Source organism: Bubalus kerabau, chromosome 21 (genome assembly GCF_029407905.1).
Source record: "Bubalus kerabau isolate K-KA32 ecotype Philippines breed swamp buffalo chromosome 21, PCC_UOA_SB_1v2, whole genome shotgun sequence".
NCBI lineage: Eukaryota > Metazoa > Chordata > Mammalia > Artiodactyla > Bovidae > Bubalus > Bubalus kerabau.
The window spans coordinates 29,594,196-29,618,283 of record NC_073644.1 but is presented as its reverse complement, the minus strand read 5'-3'; the positions used below and the strand labels follow the sequence as shown (position 1 = coordinate 29,618,283).

Sequence of the window (24,088 nt, the reverse complement as noted above, 5' to 3'; positions counted from 1 at the left end):
TTGGAACTCTACATTCATATGTTTATATATTTCCTTTTCTCCTTTGCTTTTCACTTCTCTTCTTTTCACAGCTATTTGTAAGACCTCCCCAGACAGCCATTTTGCTTTTTTGCATTTCTTTTCTATGGGAATGGTCTTGATCCCTGTCTCCTGTACAATGTCACGAACCTCAGTCCATAGTTCATCAGGCACTCTATCTATCAGATCTAGGCCCTTAAATCTATTTCTCACTTCCACTGTATAATCATAAGGGCTTTGATTTAGGTCATACCTGAATGGTCTAGTGGTTTTCCCTACTTTCTTCAATTTAAGTCTGAATTTGGCAATAAGGAGTTCATGGTCTGAGCCACAGTCAGCTCCTGGTCTTGTTTTTGCTGACTGTATAGAGCTTCTCCATCTTTGGCTGCAAAGAATATAATCAATCTGATTTTGGTGTTGACCATCTGGTGATGTCCATGTATAGAGTCTTCTCTTGTGTTGTTGGAAGAGGGCGTTTGTTATGACCAGTGCATTTTCTTGGCAAAACTCTATTAGTCTTTGCCCTGCTTCATTCCGTATTCCAAGGCCAAATTTGCCTGTTACTCCAGGTGTTTCTTGACTTCCTACTTTTGCATTCCAGTCCCCTATAATGAAAAGGGCATCTTTTTTGGGTGTTAGTTCTAAAAGGTCTTGTAGGTCTTCATACAACCATTCAACTTCAGCTTCTTCAGCATTACTGGTTGGGGCATAGACTTGGATTACTGTGATATTGAATGGTTTGCCTTGGAAACGAACAGAGATCATTCTGTCATTTTTGAGATTGCATCCAAGTACTGCATTTCGGACTCTTTTGTTGACCATGATGGCCACTCCATTTCTTCTGAGGGATTCCTGCCCGCAGTAGTAGATATAATGGGCATCTGAGTTAAATTCACCCATTCCAGTCCATTTCAGTTCGCTGATCCCTAGAATGTCAACATTCACTCTTGCCATCTCTTGTTTGACCACTTTCAATTTGTCTTGATTCATGGACCTGACATTCCAGGTTCCTATGCAATATTGCTCTTTACAGCATCGGACCTTGCTTCTATCACCAGTCACATCCACAGGTGGGTATTGTTTTTGCTTTGGCTCCATCTCTTCATTCTTTCTGGAGTTATTTCTCCACTGATCTCCAGTAGCATATTGGGCACCTACTGACCTGGGGAGTTTCTCTTTCAGTATCCTATCATATTGCCTTTTCATACTGTTCATGTATGTGTGTGTGTGTATATATATAGATATAGATATAGATAATATGCAAAGATATTTAAACAAGATTGTATATATACTTACAATCTTGTTTAAATACACTTTAAATACATTTGCACATACACAATATGTGAGCATTTAACTGTTTATACTTCTCAGGAGATACACTGTTGTAATATTTTTAAAGATTTCATCTAAACTGGCTATGCCTTGAGCCTTCTTTCTTCATGACAGTGTGGTAAAAATCCAGTGCAGAGGAAATTTTTCTCTATCGTGTCAGTAAATTGATTTACACATAAGCTAAAATAGAAAAGAAAAAAAAATGACTAGACGTATTTACAATTCAAATACTGTCATCCAAATGCATATTAAAATAAATGACTTTGGGCAGTGTTAATGAACCAAAAGTAATTCAGTTACACAAGTTAAAATATTCATGTCAGTTATTGATGAGTCTACATTTTGCTAAGTTGTTTCATTACCAGTAACCAGACAAAGGCTAATATCTTTTAGCTAGACTGAATTGGCTTTCATTATCCTCAAAGTACCTAGACATGCAGATAACTTTCAGTTTCAGTTCAGTTCAGTTCAATCGCTCAGTCGTGTCCGATTCTTTGCGACTTTGTGGACTGCATCATGCCAGGCCTCCCTGTCCATCATCAACTCCCAGAGCTTACTCAAACTCATGTCCATTGAGTTGGTGATGCCATCCAACCATCTCATCTTCTGTAGTCCTCTTCTCCTCCCAACTTCAATCTTTCCCAGCATCAGGGTCTTTTCCAATGAGTCAGTTCTTTTCATCAGGTGGCCAAAGTATTGGAGTTTCAGCTTCAGCATCAGTCCTTCCAATGAATATTCAGGACTGATTTTCTTTAGGATGGACTGGTTGCATCTCCTTGCAGTCCAAGGGCCTCTCAAGAGTCTTCTCCAACAACACAGTTCAAAAGCATCAATTCTTCAGTGCTTAGCTTTCTTTATAGTTCAGCTCTCACACCCACACATGACTACTGGAAAAACCATAGCTTTGACTAGATGGACCTTTGTTGGCAAAGTAATGTCTCTGCTTTTTAATATGCTGTCTAAGTTGGTCATAACTTTCCTTCCAAGCAGTAAGCGTCTTTTGATTTCATGGCTGCAGTCACCACCTTCAATGATTTTGAAGCCCCCCAAAATAGAATCTTTTACTGTTTCCATTGTTTCCCCATCTATTTGCCATGAAATGATGGGACCAGATGCCATAATCTTAGTTTTCTGAATGTTGAGTTTTAAGCCAACTTAAAGGAGAGGAGAGAAAAGTGAACTTTCAATTTACTTTCCAAATATTTAATTTCTACTTCCAGACAAAGTTGCAAACTCATTGATGACAAAGGCAGATTTTTATATTTTCTTGATTATAATGCTGTACACTATAAAATTATATTTTCCAAAAATCTTTACTTGTATTTTACTTATAACTGGTCACAATTAGTTGAGCTGTAAGTCTTCAACTTGTAAAACATGCCCCAATGTGGTTAATCAGATTTTAGTTTATAGAAGCAATAAATAAATTAAGTAAAAAATTCCTGGGGGCTTCCCAGGTGGTGCAGTTTGTAAAGAACCTGCCTGCCAATGCCAGTGCAGGAGACTTAAGAGACACGGTTTCGATCCCTGGGTCAGGAAGATCTACTGGAGAAGGAAATGGCAACCTACTCCAGTATTCTTGCCTGGGAAATCTCACAGACAGAGGAGCATGGCCGGCTAAAGTCCATAGGATCGCAGAGTTGGACATGACTGAAGTGACTTAGCACGCACCAAGTTAAAAAATTCCCAGTTGAGAATAGTAAAATCAATTGACCCTCTCCTGAGTAAACCTGTAATTCAAAAATTCGGCTGGTGAGATTATTCAATAATAAAATTGAGATCCCAAATACACACTTAGAAACGAGTATGAAAATTAGATTCTCAGGCAGTATAATGAACAGAATGCAATGTGTCAACACCCTCCTGCAACAATGGAAGAGACATAAAATCTCCCAAATATTGAAAAAAAAAAGTGAGAAATTCTGATTTAAAAACACCAGGTAGAGAGGATGTTTGCAAAATTTCAGGTTTATAGATTACTGAGTTATTACTAAGTAATCCTCAAGAGCAAAAATAAATAGAATGTGTCCCAAAATAAATTATAGTAATACTTGAATGCATTTGTTTAAAAAAAAGATAAGTTAAGCCTTTGAGTTACATTTTAGTTAAAAAATTCAATTCTGATTTTTCTTAGAAAATGTATTCAAGTGAAAATAGTAACCGTTTATTGAATGAAACACAACAGTGCAAAAGAAAATTCATCCTTTTAAAATAAAAATGATTCTGAGTGCATTACTGACAAATATAATTATTTTAAAAGTTCTAGTTTCAAAACTGAGATTTTAACCATCCCATTATAACTGTTAGCATTGTGTATTTTTTCGTTGATTAGAATCTATCTTCAGATATTATCCATTCACATTTTGATTATTAAAGCACAAGTTTTTGCCTATAGGTTCTCATGTTCGTTTTGTCCCCTAAATGGCCTATATTGAATAATTTGGCTGTTAAAACACTGCTGTAGTCCCATCACTGTATGTATCATAATTCAGTATGTTACAAGGAATAAACAAACCAATGAAATGAAGGCAATATGGCCACTGCCTAGAAGGTAATGTTAGCATCTTAGCATAAAGAGTTTATTTCCACATTTAAAAAAATACATTTTCACCTATTATAGACAGCAATGTCTGAAAGTGGAAAAATTTGAAAAGAACAATTTGAAAAGAACTTCTATTGCATTGGAAGTTATATATCATCTCAGTAACTATAAGAGGGCTGATAGAGGAGAAAAGGAAGGTACATTCTTTTGTAAAATGAAGGCACAAGTGCAATGATATAAGACACACACATCAAAGTATTCAGCAGGTAAAGACACAGTGACTTCAAAGGCTGGCTATATAACAAAGAGCAGTTAAGTTATTAATATGAGATTTTATCTTCACATCTAACACACGAGTGATCTTATGAAATATCCACTGAAGATTAAATGGGAATAGTGTTGGATCATACAACCACTGTGAAAAGAAGAGAAGTGAAAACCAAAGGAGAAAAGGAAAGATGTACCCATTTGAATGCAGAGTTCCAAAGAATATCAAGGAGAAATAAGAAATCTTTCCTCAGTGATCAGTGCAAAGAAATAGAGGAAAACAACAAATGGGAAACTCAAGATGTCTTCAAGAAAATTAGAGATACCAAAGGAACATTTCATGCCAAGATGGGCTCATTAAAGGACAGAAATGGTATGGACCTAACAGAAGCAGAAGATAGTAAGAAGAGGTGGCAAAAATACGCTGAAGAACTGTACAAAAAAGATCTTCATGACCCAGATAACCACGATGGTGTGATCACTCACCTAGAGCCAGACATCCTGGAATATGAAGTCAAGTGGGCCTTACGAAGCATCACTACAAACAAAGCTAGTGGAGGTGATGGAATTCCAGTTGAGCTATTTCAAATCCTGAAAGATGATGCTGTGAAAGTGCTGCACTCAAATTGTCATCAAATTTGGAAAACTCAGCCATGGCCACGGGACAGGAAAAAGCAGTTTTCATTCCAATCCCAAAGAAAGGCAATGCCAAAGAATGCTCAAACTGCCTCACAACTGCACTCATCTCACACATTAGCAAAGTAATGCTCAAAATTCTCCAAGCCAGGCTTCACCAATATGTGAACCATGAATTTCCAGATGTTCAAGCTGAATTTAGAAAAGGCAGAGGAACCAGAGATCAAATTGCCAACATCCTCTGGATCATGGAAAAAGCAAGAGAGTTCCAGAAAAACATCTATTTCTGCTTTCTGGACTATGCCAAAGCCTTTGACTGTGTGCATCACAATAAACTGTGGAAAATTCTGAAAGAGATGGGAATACTAGACCACCTGACCTGCCTCTTGAGAAATTTGTATGCAGGTCAGGAAGCAACAGTTAGAACTGGACATGGAACAATAGACTGGTTCCAAATAGGAAAAGGAGTACTTCAGGCTGTATATTGTCACCCTGCTTATTTAACTTACATGCAGAATACATCATGAGAAATGCTGGGCTGGATGATGCACAAGCTGGAACCAGGAGAAATATCAATAACCTCAGATATGCTGATGACACCACCCTTATGGCAGAAAGTGAAGAGGAACTAAAGAGTCTCTTGATGAAAGTAAAAGAGGAGAGTGAAAAAGTTTTAGCTTAAAGCTCAACATTCAGAAAACTAAGACCATGCATCTGGTCCCATCATTTCATGTCAAATAGATGGGGAAACAGTGGAAACAGTGGCTGACTTTTTATTTTGGGGGGCTCCAAAATCACTGAAGATGGTGACTTCAGCCATGTAATTAAAAGACGCTTATTCCTTGGAAGGAAAGTTATGAACAACCTAGACAGCATATTAAAAAGCAGAGACATTACTTTACCAACAAAGGTCCATCTAGTCAAGGCTATGGTTTTTCCAGTGGTCATGTATGGATGTGAGAGTTGGACTATAAAGAAAGCTGAGGGCCAAACAATTGATGCTTTTGAACTGTGGTGTTGGAGAAGACTCTTGAGAGTCCCTTGGACTGCAAGGAGATCCAACCATCCCTCCTAAAAGAGATCAGTCTTGAGTATTCATTGGAAGGACCGATGCTGAAGCTGAAATTCCAATACTTTGACCACCTGACGTGAAGAACTGACTCACTGGAAAAGACCCTGATGCTGGGAAAGATTGTAGGCAGGAGGAGAAGGGGATGACAGAGGATGAGATGGTTGGATGACATCACCGACTCAATGGACATGAGTTTAAGCAAACTCTGGGAGTTGGTGATGGACAAGGAAGCCTGGCGTGCTGTGGTCCATGGGGTTGCAAAGAGTCAGACATGACTGAGTGACTGAACTGACTGATACAACCACTAAGAGGAGAGATCCGTCCAGCTGAAGGCACATACTTCTCTTTGGGAAATAGCTCCCTAAGTCAGCTTTTAAAACGAGATGGGATGCTCAAACTTAAGTGGTCTGTGGAAGGTATATATTTTGACTTTTTAAAAAATTTACACTTAAGAAAACAGATGCAGTATGTTCATGTATATGTATGGAATCTAGACAAATGATATTGATGAAATATTTGCAGGGAAGGAATGGAGATGCAGAGTTAAAAAATGGATTTGTGGACACAGTGAGGGAGAGAATGATTGGGATGAATAGAGAAAGTAGCATCAACATATGTATACTATCGAGTAAGATTGATAGCTGGTGTAGCACAGGGAGCCCAGACTGGTGCTCTCTGATGACTTGGAGGGATGGGATGGGAGAAGGTGAGGGAAACTAGGGAGAGAGAAGATGTATAATTATAATGTGTGTATAATATGGCTAATTTGTGTTGTTGTAGGGCAAAAATCAATACAACATTATAAAATTTTTTAAATTTTAAATACAAAAAAAATTTTTAAGTGAATAAGCACTAAAAGATAGCTTCCAAACAATAAAGGAAAAACATTTGCTAGTTAAAAGGGCTAGGATGAAAGAAATTTAAAGGAAGCAGAGACAAAAAACAGAATAAATAAAAAATAGAATATAAGATAGGGAAAGAATTCAAATAAATGTATAAAGTCACCTAAGTTGCCAATTAAAAGACAGATATTCTAATATTGACTCTTAAATGGTATAGCTTATAATTTTACAAAATTAAAAAATGTAAAACCATAAAAATGTTGAAAATAAATGTTATTAATAGAATAAATACATTAGGAGAGAAATGATCTAAAGTTTGCTGATGGTGACATTGTATAAAATATACATTAGGGGAAAATGGTAATGGCGTAGGAAAAGAATCCTTAAATTCACCAGGATTATATAAAACTCTATAACCTGCTTGACGATAATAACCTATTCTCAAATTTATATGGGAAATAACTGACAGTGTTACATCTATAGATAGACAAATCAAGCATTCCTCTAACATTCTTCTTCCACTAATTGACAGTAAAGTGAACAAATAATGACACAGAATAATAATTTTGAAAGATCTGATAAACTCAATTGACAGATTGGTTTAAAAAACTTGTGTCTTATATATAATAGCTAATTCTAGAAATTATAGAGTTAATATCTTTCTCAAGCATACAAGGAACATTTATGATAAAGTAGAATAATTTCTAGTTCTTAAAGTGAGTCTAAAAATCATTCCAAAAATCAGTCATATAGGCCAGGAGTTTTATTCCACTCAAGGAGACAGTGGACGACAGAGAAGCCTGGCGTGCTACAGTCCATGAGATCCCAAAGACTTGGACATGACTTAGCAAATGAGCAACAAGTATTTTTAAATGGAATAAAAAAGAGATAACTGAAATCACAAATCTGTATAAAGATAGGGCTAACTTGTGGTTTCTCTGATATGGAACTGTGTTATTCCTAGGAACTCCAGAAGTCTGCTACCAACTGTTGTCCAAAGCAGGGATAAAATGTACTAGCTCATGATTTTAAATGTGTTGTATAAAGTCAAAAACTCCCTTAAAGGCACTCTGTGCTAATCTGTCTATGTTATTTACTGAAAATATATAAACTGATCACTCGAATCTGGTTTAAACAGTTTCCTAGTTTGGTTTTATGACCAGTGGGGCCCAAAAGACCTTCTATAATTTGTACCTTGACTTCCTTGCGAAAAAGGTATGTTTTCATGTATCTTGTTGGTTAACGATTTTAAGATAAAGCATCCTGGGCAACTGAGAAAGGACCCTGGGAGTTGTGTCTGGAATTTGTTGCACCTCTGTGTTTACCTGCTATACTGTTACATTCATTAAAAGCCTATGTGACTGTGCTCAGTGAAGTCTCATGGGCTCGTCAATGATCCATTCACTCTTATTACAGCAGTTGGTACTATGAGCACAATGATTTAAAGCAGGATTTGGGGACTCTACCAGCTCAAGTCCCACAGATGAGATTAAATAAAGGGGAAAAGATCAGGATTATTCAGAGGGGAAAAAAAAAAAAGGAAACAAAAATAAAAGGGAGAAAGAAAACCTTCAGGCAATTAAACTAGGTGGAAATGTTCAGATGATTCATTAAAGCTTGCCAGAAAAAGAAGGTGATAGATGGAGTATCTGTTAACATATTGTGTGCTTAGTCACTCTGTCATGTCTGACTCTTTGCGACCCCATGGACTGCAGCCTGCAGGGTACTCTGTCCACGGGAATTCTCCAGGCAAGAACACTGGAGTGGGTTGCCTTGCCCTCATCCAGGGGTTCTTCCCAAGTTCAGTTCAGTTCAGTTCAGTTGCTCAGTCATGTCTGACTCTTTGCAACCCCATGAATTGCAGCACTCCAGGCTTCCCTGTCCATCACCTACTCCCGGAGTTCACTCAAACTCACATCCATCGAATCGGTGATGCCATCCAGCCATCTCGTCCTCTGTCGTCCCCTTCTCCTCCTGCCCCCAATCCCTCCTAGCATCAGGGTCTTTTCCAATGAGTCAGCTCTTCGCATGAGGTGGCCAAAGTACTGGAGTTTCAGCTTTAGCATCATTCCTTCAAAAGAACACCCAGGACCAATCTCCTTTAGAATGGACTGGTTAGATCTCCTTGCAGTCCAAGGGACTCTCAAGAGTCTTCTCCAACACCACAGTTCAAAAGCATCAATTCTTCGGCACTCTGCTTGCTTCACAGTCCAAATCTCACATCCATACATGACTACTGGAAAAATCATAGCCTTGACTAAATGGACCTTTGTTGGCAAAGTAATGTCTCTGCTTTTCAATATGCTATCTAGGTTGGTCATAACTTTCCTTCCAAGGAGTAAGCATCTTTTAATTGCATGGCTGCAATCACCATCTGCGGTGATTTTTGGAGCCCCCAAAAATAAAGTCTGACACTGTTTCCACTGTTTCTCCATCTATTTGCCATGAAGTGAATGGACCAGATGCCATGATCTTAGCTTTCTGAATGTTGAGCTTTAAGCCAACTTTTTCACTCTCCTCTTTCACTTTCATCAAGAGGCTCCTTCGTTCCTCTTCACTTTCTGCCATAAGGGTGGTGTCATCTGCATATCTGAGGTTATTGTTATTTCTCCCGGAAATCTTGATTCCAGCTTGTGCTTCTTCCAGCCCAGCATTTCTCATGATGTACTCTGCATGTAAGTTAAATAAGCAGGGTGACAATATATAGCCTTGACGTACTCCTTTTCCTATTTGGAACCAGTCTGTTGTTCCATGTCCAGTTCTTATTTTTTTTTATTTTTTTTATTGATCAAAGATAATTTATTAAAAAAAATTTTAATATTTTATTTTTTTATTTTTATTTTTTTAATTTTATTTTATTTTTAAACTTTACATAATTGTATTAGTTTTGCTGTTGCTTCCTGACCTGCATACAAATTTCTCAAGAGGCAGGTCAGGTGGTCTAGTATTCCCATCTCTTGAAGAATTTTACACAGTTTATTGTGATCCACACAGGCAAAGTTTTGAAATAGTCCATAAAGCAGAAATAGATGTTTTTCTGGAGCTCTCTTGCTTTTTCCATGATCCAGCGGATGTTGGCAATTTGATCTCTTGTTCCTCTGCCTTTTCTAAAACCAGCTTGACCAACTGAAGGTTCACAGTTTACATACTGCTGAAGCCTGGCTTGGAGAATTTTGAGCATTACTTTACTAGCCCAAACCAGGGATCAAACCCAGGTCTCCTGCATTGTGGGCAGATTCTTTACCATCTGAGCCACCAGGGAAAGCCAAGAATACTGGAGTGGATAGCCTATCCTTTCTGCAGGGGATCTTCCCAACCCAGGAATTGAATTGAGGTCTCCTGCATTGCAGGCAGATTCTTTACCAGCTGCCAGGATGCTCTGCCTTCCACTAATAAAAACCAGTTGTAGGGCACCACATCATCTTTCTTAAAGTTGACACCATAGTGATTAAGAGAAGAAACTGGCTGCTGTGTTGCTGCAGAAGTGGCAGCTCCAGAACTGGAGTCCCCACAGAAAGGACGGCAGCAGGTCCGTGCCAATTGTCTGTGCTACCCACAGGCAAACACTGGGCCAGCAGGACTTCCTGGTGATACAGTGGATAAAACTCTGAGCTTCTACTACAGAGGGCCCAGGGTTTGATCCCTGGTAGGGGAACTAAGATCCCACACGCCACAAGGAGTGCATATGTGCTCAGTCATGTAGGATTCTCCGTGATCCTATGGACTGTAGCCCACCAGGCTCCTCTGTCCATGGGATTCTTCAGGCAGGAATACTGGAGTGGTTTGCCATTTCATTTTTAAAGGGTCACTATAAGTCAATAGGGCCTTCCCAAGTCGCCCTATTGTGGTAGAGAATCCACCTGCCAGTGCAGGAGACATTAAGAAGCAAAGGTCAACTAAAAATGTAATATATTCAGAAAAACAAATCAATAAAGCAGTATTGAAAATAAAAGGAAACTTGCACATGCAATTAAATCTTAATAAAATAATGTTACTAAAATATAGCTAGGCTGCACAATTTGCAGATTTATTAAATTTTAAAGAACAAAGACTGCCCATTTTGTAAAAATGTTTTTTTTTAGATGTAAAAATATGAGGTAGGCCATGCAAATTATTTTTTATGGCTTTCATGGGCTGCACAAAAAGGAGGCAAGAAGAAAAGAGACAAAGAGCAATGTTACATTTGAATGTATAGACTGAGATACTAAATACAATTTTAAAACTGAATTCATCTTCATCAAGTTAATATATTACTAAGTTTACTGAAGGAGAACAATAATATTCTAGCATTAGAAAATACTATCAATATAAGTTCTCTTTTGTCAGATTGTTGATGAAAAATCTTGAGAAGTAACTGACTTTTGATAGAATTAATAGTTAATTCATCTTTTAAATTCTCGTCAAACTACACATGCAAAGAAATTCCTTTAACCTGATGAATTTTATATACTAAAACTTCACTTTAAACATCCCAGAGATGAGTCACACTTTTAAAAAATTTCAATAAAAGACTGAACAGAAACAAAGATGACCTCTATATTCCAATTATTTCACAGTGAACTGAAAATTCTTGTGGCTAGCCAATTAAATAAGACAGAAAAACAGAAATAGAGGCAAAAATATTTTAAAGGAAAACAAACTCATACTTATTTGCTGACTCTGGTTGTCTATAGGATAACCTAAGACAATCTGTAAATCATTAGAAGCAATAAGAACGTGCAGCAAATTGTATTCAGATCACAATCTGCAATAACTGAAAATATATATCAATATTTAAAAATACCCCATTTACAATATCATCATAAACTAATACATTAAGGCAGGAAATTGCTGCGCTATATATATATGTATGTGTGTGTGTATATATATATATATGTAAGTTCTTTATGAAATAAAAGATTATGAATTATTGAAAAGCATAAAAGAAGCTCTGAATAAATAAAAGTGCATAATAAGTTCATCAGTGAAAAATTTTATATCTTAAGTTAATTCTGTCCCAAAAATATCAATCAGTGCAATACAAATAAAATGAAAATCTCAAAAAAATTTTTTTTTCTAGATCTTAAACAAACTGATCCTAACTTTAATGAGGATACAACAAAAATATCTAAAATATTTCTAGGGCAAAATTAAAAATAATAACAGAAGCCTTCTTACCAATGTCACAACTTATGATAACTGTGATTCATCTTTGTGTCATATCCTTTTGCCTTTTCATACTGTTCATGGGATTCTCAAAGCAAGAATGCTGAAGTGGTTTGCCAGTCTCTTCTCCAGAGTTTTGTCAGAACTCTCCATCATAACCCGTCCATCTTGGGTGATCCTACCCGGCGTGATTCATAGTGATTCAAGATCAGAAATGGACAATACATAGAATGGAGAACTTAGACCCAGAAAAACATGTTCTCTTGGTAGAGGGACATTACAAATCATCAGGCTAAAGTAGAACTGTAAGTAAGTGATGTTACAATAATAGTCTTTGCATAAAGGAAAAAAAATTGGTTCTTTTCTTACAACCAGTTAATCCTAAAGGAGATCAACCCTGAAATTCATTGGAAGGATTGACGCTGAAGCTGAAGCTCCAATACTTCGGCCACCTGATGCAAAAAGCAGACTCATTAGAAAAGACTCTGATTCTGGGACAGACTGAAGGCAGGAGGAGAAGGGGTGACAGAGGTGAGATGGTTGGACGGCATCACTGACTCAGTGGACATGATTTTGTGCAAACTCTGGGAGATGGTGAAGGACAGGGAGGCCTGGCATGCTGCAGTCCTTGGGGTCGCAGAGTCGGACACGATTGAGTGAATGAACAATATATCTTACATTATATGAAGTATTTCCAGATGGAATAAACAACTCAATAGGAACACTGAAATTTTAAAATATTACAAGAAAGTTGTAGGAGAACATGTCTGATATAAAATAGTGAATTAATTTTTAAATCGAATACATAAGCACATCTTATAAAATAAAGGTTGATGAATGTGACTCTATCAAAACTGTGAACCGCTACATGACTAACATTCCCAGAAACCAAGTTAAAAGATAAGCTAGGATTGACTAGAAAACAATATATGCTACTTTGTAACAGATAAATAATTATTATCCAATAGCATTTCTTAATTCACTAAGAAAGAACACATACATCCTAGTAGGAAAAATTATAAGATGCAATAATGAGCAATTCACTGAAGAGTAACCTGAGTCCAATATAACAGAATTATCCAAAATATTTTCAACAATAGGAGAAGCACAAGCTTAAAAAGAAAATAAAATTTCTTAGTCATATGGGCAAAAAAATTTTAAAGTTTGATATCATATACTAAAAAGGGTCTTGGGGAAACTGTCATAGGTTACCTAAGGGAGTATGTGTGTGGGTGCTCAGATGCCTCGGTCTGTGTACGACTCTTTGTGACCTCATGGACTGTAGCCTGCCAGATTTCTCTGTCCATGGGATTTTCCTGGCAAGAATACTGGAGTGGTTTGCCATGCCCTCCTCCAGGAGATCTTCCTGACTCAGGGATCAAATCTGCCTCTCCTGCATTGCTGGTGGATTTCTCACCACTGAGCCACCAGGGAAGCCTATATGGGAGTATAAAATGTTACAATAATTTAAGAGAAAAATTGGCAAAAATTGATTAGGATTAATTCCTTTTAAACCAATCATTCTAGTCTACCTATTTTAAAAAATTGGTGCACAGGTACACAAAAATATACATATGATAATTTGCATTTTAACTCCTTTTGTAGCGAGAAATAATTGCAGATAACTTTGTATGTCCATCAACAGACTAACAGATAAATGGAAAGTGTTATTAAAAGTACAATGAGATACTATATATAGAAGAAAAGGAATTAACTACATTAGCATATACTGATTTGTTGTTGTTGTTCAGTTGCTGAGTCATGTCTGACTCTTTGTGACTCCCTGGACTGCAGCAGGCTGCATGCTAGGTTCCCCTGTCCTCCACTGCCTCCCAGAGTTTGCTCAAGCTCATGTCCATTGAGTTGGTGATGTTATCTAACCATCTCATTTTCATATTGATATAATAGAGAGAAAAACAACTATGAAGAAAAGAAATTGCAGTAGTATGATCAACAATTAAATAAAACTCATATAAAGTACTATTACATGTTGCTCTCTCACATACAATCAAAAGACTGGAAATGTAAGCAATGTGTATTAATCACTGCTTTAGTACAGGGAAGGCACAAAGGGGTAGAATTTGGATGAGGGACAAAAGTGGCTTTAGCTTTATTTATGATTTTATTTCATTAAAATAGACCTAGAACAAATATGATAAAGTGTGGCAAATAGAAGTACAAAGAAGAAATATAAATCATTCTACCACCGAGAGAGCATTAACCACCAATAGAACTGAAATTTAGTGATTATTTCAGAGTTTTATTATTGCTGTTGTTTCTGCGTTTTTAATGAGGAAAAATGGTAAAATCATCTTAAAACTCCTGAGATTATAGTTTGGATGAGGTTATAAGTAAAGTAAGGGTTGACACTGAAAAATATTTAAAGTATACTTTATTATTGTGGTTCTCAATTTCTTTTTCTATCAAAACCACCAGATCACTTACCTTTTCATATGCAACTTATTTCCATGGGCCAACAAGGTTTTATAGACTAGAGCATAGTGATGAATGGTGATCACCGAGTGACACCATTTTATTTTTTCTCTACCACTGATCCGAAATACTGGTGTTTTCACAACATAGCTGACAAGAGCCTTTCATATTTTTAGAATTTATTTTTTTTAAGAATTGTAAAGCAAAATCGATTTTTTTTAGCTTCTTTGTTTAAGGGTATTTGTTTAATTCAGTTTGAGTCTCAGTGTTTTAATGATGAATTGGTATCTTTCACCTTGGTTGAAAACTCTAACACACCTAAGTATTGACTACTTCAACCATGTGGTAGTGAATGAGACCTAATTGCAACCTGCTGGTAGCAAGTAAATTCAATGACTGATTTTTCGATAAAGGAATACACCATTTTAAACATCTGAATCTACAAATCCACAGTTATGAAATAACAGCAGGCATTATCTGGCACCAAGCAGAGATTATGAAAGACAAGTGAAGAAAGTTTGTTCTGTTTTCACACTCAGAAATGTGCTTAGCTATTACCACTTACAAAAAGAAAGGGGAATCAATTGGCTTTTGGTGGAACATAAAATTTTTAACCTACAGCATTTAAAAAAAAAGTTTCAAGGCTGAGGTCATGTGAGTGTACTATACCCTTTCCTTTGACTATTTTCTAGGTATAAGTTATAAATAATGAGCCTGTTGGTGAAGCAAATACTTTTATATATGATCCTAATCTTTCTTTGAAATGAGAGAATCATCTGAAAATGAAGGCACTTCTGCTTCCTGAGATCATTTTGACATATATTTTATTGTCTTGATTTTGGGGTTTTCTGAAATACACACTCTATTCTTGCTTCTTGGAAGTCAACCAGAATGATTTTTGCCTCTACTCAGGCATTTTGATTTTCAAGGAGCTTTCACTGAGTAGTCCTAATTTCACAACTGGTAAAAGTTACTTCTTCAGTCATTTAAGGTTAGATACCATTTTACTGGGCTTCCCTGGTAGCTCAGATGGTAAAGAATCCACCAGTAATGCAGGAGACACCAGTTCAATTCCTGGGTTAGGAAGATCCCCTGGAAAAGGGATAGGTTACTCACTCCAGTATTCTTGGGCTTCCTTGGAGGCTCAGATGGTAAAGAATCTGCCTGTAATGTGGGAGACCCAGGTTCAATCCCTGCATTAGGAAGATTCCCTGGAGAAGGGCATGACAACCCACTCCAGTTTTCTTTTTCTTTTTTAAATTAATTTATTTTAATTGGAGGCTAATTACTTTACAGTATTGTAGTGGTTTTGCCATACATTGACATGAATCAGCCATGGGTGTACATGTGTTCCCCATACTGAACCACCTTCCTCCCCATCCCATCTCTCAGGGTCATCCCAGTGAACCAGCCCTGAGTGCCCTGTCTCATGCATCGAACATGGACTGGCAATCTATTTCATATATGATAATATACATGTTTCAGTGCTATTCTCTCAAATCATCCCACCCTTGCTTTCTCCCTCAAAGCCCAAAAGTCTGTTCTTTACATCTGTGTCTCTTTTGCTGTCTCGCATACAGGGTCATCATTACCATCTTTCTAAATTCCATATATATACATTAATATACTGTATTGGTGTTTTTCTTTCTGGTTTACTTCACTTGTATAATAGGCTCCAGTTTCATCCACCTCTTTTTAATAGCTGAGTAATATTCCATTGTGTGTATATACCACAGCTTTCTTTTCCATTCATCTGCCGATGGACATCTAGGTTGCTTCCATGTCCTGGCTATTGTAAACAATGCTGTGATGAATATTGGGGTACACATGTCTCTTTCAATTCTGGTTTCCTCGGTGTGTATGTCCAACAGTGCGATTGCTGGGTCGTATGGCAGTTCTATTTCTTGCCTGGAGAATCCACATGAACATGGGAGCCTGGAGGGCTACAGTCCATGGAGTTTCAAAGAGTCAGACAAGACTGAGGGACTAAACACACAGCACAGTGCCGTTTTATTGGATATCCCCATGTCTATGCAGCTGCAAGTAAAAATGTGAAGCAAAATATAAGTATGAACATAAGTAGGTGATAATCAAGCACTTAACCATTTTACATGGCTGCATTTAGGGTCTATATTATAGACTTACGAAATACAATATGTAGAAAGTAATTGACAAAAATTGTTGCATTAGCAGTTATCCAGGGAACTTATTAGAAGTATATTTATTTTTGAAAAATAAAAAGTAATCATATGTAGAAACTGCATTCGTTCATCATTTAGCAAATATTTGAGAACATAGGATATCATCAAATTTGTTGTACTTTGCCAAATCAAAAAGCATAAAGGAAGGCTTCCTGGTGGCTCAGTGGTAGAGAATCTGCCTGCCAATGCAGGGGACACAGGTTCAATCCCTGGTCTGGGATAATCCCACATGCCTCAGGGCAGCTAAGCCCGTGCCCCACAACTCCTAAGCCTACATTCTAGAGCCCATGAGCTGCAACTACTTTAAGGCCGAGTGCCTAAAGTCCGTGCTCCACAACAAGAGAAACCACTGTAATGAGAAGCCCGTGCACTGCAACTAGAGAGTAGGCCCCAGTCTCTGCAGCTAGAAGAGAAAGGCTACCGGCAGCAACAAAGACCCTGTGCAGCCATAAATAAATCTTATTAGAAGTATAAAAGATGTGTTTCTTGACCTTGAAGCCTAAGAAAGTGAAAGTGAAGTGGCTCAGTCATGTCTGACTCTTTGTGACCCCATGGACCTCTGCTCATGTGATTTTCCAGGCAAGAATACTGGAGTAGGTTGCCATTTCCTTCTCCAGGGGACCTTCCAGACCCAGGGATTGAACCTGGGTCTCCCGCATTGTGGGCAGACTCTTGCCTGAGCCACTAGGGAAGCCCTTTGACGTCTAAAGGTTTTTCGTTTGTTTGTTTTTATTTTTTTTATTTTTATTTTTTAATTTTATTTTATTTTTAAATTTTACATAATTGTATTAGTTTTGCCAAATATCAAAATGAGTCCACCACAGGTATACATGTGTTCCCCATCCTGAACCCTCCTCCCTCCTCTCTCCCCATACCCTCCCTCTGGGTCATCCCAGTGCACCAGCCCCAAGCATCCAGTATGGTGCATCGATCCTGGATTGGCAACTCGTTTGTTTTTTAAATACTACCTTCTACAGAGTCAATGAGAAGGAATAAAGTATAATGAAAAATGAAAAGTAAATGGCATGGCACAAGTAAGTACAATATGAATTCAGTTAGGGACAAAATTATTGGACAAGAACCTTGGAGAATTGTATCTTAAACTTGACTTTGTAGTAAAAGTAAGATTTGTAGTAGCCAAGAGAAGGTGCTCATAAAGACCAATATGTGGAAGTGTGTGTGTGTGTGCACGTGCACACACACACACACACACACGCACATGCATATGTGCTAGGGATGTTTATGAAGAATCCTGAATGTTTGCTTTTGCGGTTTAAGTTAGACTATGTGTAGAGATGGAGGGGTGATTGGGACACAGGAGGGGGAGAAGTGGAGGCAGTAATATTTAAGTACATAAAAAAGTGTTATTGTAAAGCAATAATATTTAAGTACATAAAAAAGTGTTATTGTGAGACAATAAAGAGAAAGTTTTTTTAGCAACTGGCAAACTAAAGACTTTCAGTTAAAGAAAAAAATTAATACTGACCAAGCTAAAAAAAAATAGATATAGAATTAGGAGGTCATCTGGTTGCAACCTCTAATCTTGGTTCTTTAAGGAAAGTTGAACAAATTTATTTCCCATTAATGGGGATGTATTCCTTGGCCAATTAGTATGGCAAACTCTTAAAAGGTGTTTTCTAGGAAAAATAAATGTCTTTTAAGGAAAATCTTATGCCGTAATACAGATACAAGGAAACTATATAACAGGACAACAGCCAAGTTCAAATAAACTCAGACATTCTAATTTTTTGTTTCATTCAGTTGAGCAGCCCAACTTTCATGAAAATATTCAAGAATAATCTTTGAAAATAATCTGTCAGGGCTATAAACTAGTAACAGTTAAGAACATTAAACTCAGTGTTTCCCTATTTTGCTTAATTTCTTTTACCTTCTTCTTTTATGTAATTATTCAAAGTTTGTGTTATTTTGGGGTCATTCAGCCCTGCAGGCAACAATTCAGCTCAATTATTTTGCTTTCTGCTGTTGAAATTACCTCTTTTCAGCAATGATGCTTTTTGAGATGTGAAACTCCCAGATGCTGCAATGATGAACATCATTTAAATACCTGAATAAACAAATTTATCCGAGGGCTATCAATTTTTCTTTTTGAAGCTCTCTGAAACATTTCTTAACATATCAACCTTTGTTAACAACTTCATCATGTTTCTAATTAACTGCTGTGTCTCCTTCTAGGCTAAAAACTATGCTAAGTATTTCCATGGTTAGGAAGGAAGTAGAGGGAATTCTTTTTCAACTTCCTTTTCTAAAGATTAAGAGAAAAAGTCTGAAATAAGCACACATGCTCCATTCTTCTCATGTTTGGCAGTGTACTCTTCATCAATTTGCAGAAGTTACTCCTTGGTACCCAGCTCAATGCCTAGCATATAGCAGACCTTCAGCAACTTTGTTTCTTTGCCCTATGAATCTTCTTGTATAGTCCTCTCTAGAAACTAGCCCCCCTCTCCTTCACGCCTTGGATCCTCGTCTTAAGCATGTTTCTCGTTTCTGTTACGTTTCATACTGTAACATCCCCTCTGTATTCAAGCTCCTTGTTCCAGACAACATGATAATGTGCCTGAATCATCTTGCTGTGACCTCTGCCTCCTTCATTACCCTCCCTCTTTGTGACGTGTCCTCCAACTGGGAGCGCACCTTTCACATACAAACCAAACAATCCAGAGGCCACACCACCACGAATTAACCCTATCAGATTCTCTTCCACTCTGGATTATCATCTACCTTCCCCAATCACTCAGGGCCAAATTTCAGACAAGAGACAGCCCTTATGCCCCAGAGCCCACTGAAATTATTCAAACTTAGCCAGTCCTAAGCCTTCTTACCTGCCCTTGTCTATTCCTTCTCACAAAACCACATCAAGGCTCTTGTTGATGTTTCTCCCTCTCTTTATGTCTTGTGATGGGTCCATTTGATCCTTCATCAAAGGAGTGTTCCCTCTCCTTAGGAACCATGAATAACAAACTATCTTTTCAGTGATAACCATCCCCTGATCTGTTGGCCTTTCTGTACCTCAAAATTTCCATTAACACACTCTAGTTTAAAACAGTCCCGGCATTTACTTTTTATTTATTTCTTTATCTACTTTCTGCTCAATATCTGCTCAGTTTCATTGAAACCTTCCCATAGTAGAGTATGTTTCTGTCTGTGCCTTGGATCTTGACCAAATCTCCAAATTTACCCTGAGTTCAGGGATTAGACATAAGGGTGAGTTAGCCCACTCTATCCTGAACTTTTCACGATTAAATCTGGTGAAATCCTAGTGCCTTCTGAATTTGGATGGTCTAGAGGCAACTCAAGCTCAATATATACTTCAGTTCAGTTCAGTTCAGTTGCTCAGTCTTATCTGACTCTTTGCGACCCCATGAATCGCAACACGCCTCCCTGTCCATCACCAACTCCCGGAGTTCACTCAAACTCACGTTCATCAAGTCAGTGATGCCATCCAGCCATCTCAACTTCTGTCGTCCCCTTCTCCTCCTGCCCCCAATCCCTCAATATATACTTAGAGTTATTCAAAATCTCACTTGAACCTCTCCTCTGTCAGTAATTTATATCTCAGCTCTTAGACTAGGGTAGCAAGAACTATCTGAATATGTTCATTCCACCAATCTGCCATTATCCTAGTTCTAGTACTATCATATTTTGTTTGGACTATGGCAGTGAACCTCTCATTTGTTGTTTTGCCCTTATCATCACATTATTTTTCACATTGACTACTATGTTTCTGAAATTTGAATGCAAACATGACCTTCAAGATAAAGCCCACAGCCTGTCACTTGACCTTTAATGTCCTTGATGGTCTAATTATTGCCTCTCAGCTTCACCTGCCGTATTTCCCTGTCTTCATTTTCTTCCACTAATAATGCTGAATTGCTTATAATTTCCTACCAAGGTGATGGAGTTTTATGCTTCATGCCTCTGTGATTGTCTTCCATCTGCCAACCACCTTCTCCAAAGTGTGGCCTTAGCTGAATCCAGCTCATTCTTTAAGACTTAATTCAAATATCATCTCTTCTAGAAAGACCACCTCTGAATCTCCCTCATCTGGTGCCGTGCTTTTATAGTAACTACTGCCTTGAAATGCTGTGTGCAGTTTACACACACTCTTGAATATATTTATTAAAGATTCTCAGCTGTATTGTATGTTTCAAGTGAATAATAATCATCTAGCTGAATATGCCTGGTGGAGTACCAGTAGACTCTGTACCTCAATTCCCTGGTCTCTTGGTACAAAGATTAATCAACATGGAGAGATTTAGTAAAAATATCTCCAATAAAAGACTCATTCTGAATGGCCTATCAGATTCATATTAATAAAAGCAGAAGCTAGTTAAATGTGCAATGAGAATTAGGGTTCAAACAATTGGGAAGGTAATATTGATAAAAAAATACTTGCAATAGAAATAGTTTCCAGGTTCCCTTTTACATTTATGTTCATCATATAAGTTTTACTTACTTCTATGCCATTCTAAAAATAAGTCTTTGTTCTTGGATTCACCTTTTGCCTTTAGGGTAGCATTTGTTTGTCTTAATGATTAGTTTGTGGACCAATGAATGGTATTTGGCAGTTACTACATTTAGAATGAAACTTAAGTCTCACATTTATCTCTTCCAAGCTGGCTCTTGCTCACTGTTGGACCCCCACATTTTACTCTGTTCCTCCAGATTCACAGATATCAATATCAAGAAATTGCAGTTTATTTGTAAATTATCTTTTATCTATAAATTATCATTGATTATTTTAGTATATTACATATATTTGATGTTACTTTTATAAACTTATGTATAAATTTACATATATTTTTATTATAACATTATATATACTCATAAATATTTAATGAGAAAATATATAAATTCTTTTTTCACTGCTTTTCTTTGTTCCATAAAGTAAGAAGGAATTACATCAACTGAGATTAGGCAGAGTAAGAGGTTATGAAGATTTAGAAAGCGCACTAATAAGGAAAATATACGGAGTTGCCAAGCATAGCTGAGGACCCAGTATATATTTATATATATATATATATGTATGTTTGTTGAGAGAAAGAAATGCATACACACACATGCACAAGTACATATATTTAGTATTATAAATCAATTTAAAAGCAAAGATAAATTTTATATAACAATATAAAATTCATGGAGAGCAATTTTAAAGATGAGTCACTTTTGGAACCTCTTTTTTAAATAAAAAGAATAGACATTTTGAAAGTAGGTAATGACTGTTCTTTTTTAGATGCGCTATTTTATCTCTTACTAAAATAAATTCACAGACTATAGTTCCTGAAACACCCTCTAAAAAAGTTTAATTTACAAATAGTTTTCTGGCACAGTGTTTCTTAGTAATGATTGGTTTCACATGGCCAGTTGTTTCTCCGTTGCATCCTAGAGTTCCTTAAAACCCTCAAGTGGATACCATCTGGTCCTGGTGATTAATTTACATTTGCTTTATGAACTTTGTGAAAGCACCCTGACTGTGGACCACTATTTGATCTTGTATATCCAATGTGCTCATTTCCTAGAACAAAGCCGATTTGGGAATCTCCCTAATAGTAATATCTTCCTAACTAAAGTATATGGCAAAGATTTACTTCTGTCTATCATGAAAGTGTTAGCTGCTCAGTCGTGTCCAACTTTATGTGACCCCATGGACTGTAGCCTGCCAAGCTCCTCTGTCCATGGGATTCTCCAGGCAAGAATCCTGGAGTGGGTAGCCATTCCCTTCACTAGGGGATCTTCCCTACAGGGATCGAACCTGGGTCTCCTGCATTGCAGGCAGATTCTTTACCATCTGAGCCACCAGGGAAGCCCTCTGTCTCTCATACCTCACATTTTTATCCTGTAGTATATTATTTGTCACAGAGTTGCCCAAAGATCCCAGTGATGATACACCAGCTGGATTTCTTCACTAGATAACAAAGAAATACTTTTTATTGGCTTGGAGTCTTTCATGAAATATCCTTTGTCAAACCTTCTTATTTATAGTTTACATCAATGAACTTCTCTTTTTTTTCTCATTCTATCTGTGCACTCCTAACACATATTTGCCAAGCAGTCTATTTTTTGCAAATACTTGGTATTTTTGATAAATACCACACATTTTTGATGTTCATAAAAATTTGTATATCACTATTAACTAGACACTTTGTACATATTGATTCTGAAAAAGACCTCATACTTTCTTTTCTTGACATGTGAACATCTATTTTTTTCCTCTTTACTCAGGTGTTGAACTGAGTTTTTGTAAAAACTATTGCTTAAAAAATTAAAGGCTATTATTATTAATAAGAAATCTTATTCTTTTCTGTAAGTACATGAAATTCCTGATCTTATCAATTGTTTGCTTAGCTGCACACTCTGTTGAAACAATGAGATAGAAATGGTTTGGGCTTCCTTGTATAAGGAAGTACCCTGCTAAGTCACTTCAGTTGTGTCCACCTCTTTGTGACCCTATGGACTATAGCCTGCCAGGCTCCTCTGTCCATAGGATTCTCCAGGCGTGAATACTGGAGTAGGTTTCTATGCCCTCCTCCAGGGGATCTTTTTAACCCAGGGATCAAACCCATGTCTCTGAAGTCTCCTGCATTGGCAGGAGGGTTCTTTACTAGTGCCACCTAGGAAGCCCATAAGTGAAAGTCGCTCAGTCCTGTCTCATTCTGCTACCCCATGGACTAAACAGTCCATGGAATTCTCCAGGCCAGAATACTGGAGTCGATAGGTGTTCCCTTCTCCAAGGAATCTTCCCAACTCAGGGATAGAGTTCAGGTCTCCCAATTTGCAGGTAGATTTTTTACCAGCTGAGCTATAAGGGAAGCCCATGGGACTAACTAAAAAGAAGCTTCTATACAGAGTCTCATATCATTTTTGAAATTCCACTGATTAATGAAAGTGAAGAGGAACTAAAAGGCCTCTTGATGAAAGTGAAAGTGAAGAGTGAAAAAGTTGGCTTAAAGCTCAACATTCAGAAAACGAAGATCATGGCATCCAGTCCCATCACTTCATGGGAAATAGATGGGGAAACAGTGGAAACAGTGTCAGACTTTATTTTGGGGGGGCTCCAAAATCACTGCAGATGGTGACTGCAGCCATGAAATTAAAAGACGCTTACTCCCTGGAAGGAAAGTTATGTCCAACCTAGATAGCATATTCAAAAGCAGAGACATTACTTTGCCAACAGAAGTTTGTCTAGTCAAGGCTATGGTTTTTCCAGTGGTCATGTATGGATGTGAGAGACTGTGAAGAAGGCTGAGCGCCGAAAAATTAATGCTTTTGAACAGTGGTGTTGGAGAAGACTCTTGAGAGTCCCTTGGACTGCAAGGAGATCCAACCAGTCCATTCTAAAGGAAATCAGCCTGGGATTTCTTTGGAAGGAATGATGCTAAAGCTGAAACTCCGGTAATTTGGTCACCTCATGCGAAGAGTTGACTCATTGGAAAAGACTCTGATGCTGGGAGGGATTGGGGGCAGGAGGAGAAGGGGACGACAGAGGATGAGATGGCTGGATGGCATCACTGACTCAATGGATGTGAGTCTGGGTGAGCTCTGGGAGTTGGTGATGGACAGGGAGGCCTGGCGTGCTGCGATT

At 37.5% G+C, this 24,088-nt stretch overlaps 1 protein-coding gene across 1 annotated transcript; it reads right to left on the bottom strand.

The window, feature by feature from the left end:
- Positions 1-279: 279 nt before the first annotated feature.
- LOC129635742 (craniofacial development protein 2-like) lies at positions 280-12,050 on the bottom strand (the record flags this gene model as incomplete). Its single annotated transcript, XM_055558875.1, has 3 exons — positions 12,037-12,050; positions 10,073-10,253; positions 280-1,191 (listed from the first exon to the last, which is right to left on the bottom strand). Coding segments are annotated over exons 1-3 (1,107 nt in total), but the record flags the coding sequence as incomplete, so codon positions are not given.
- Positions 12,051-24,088: the final 12,038 nt, after the last annotated feature.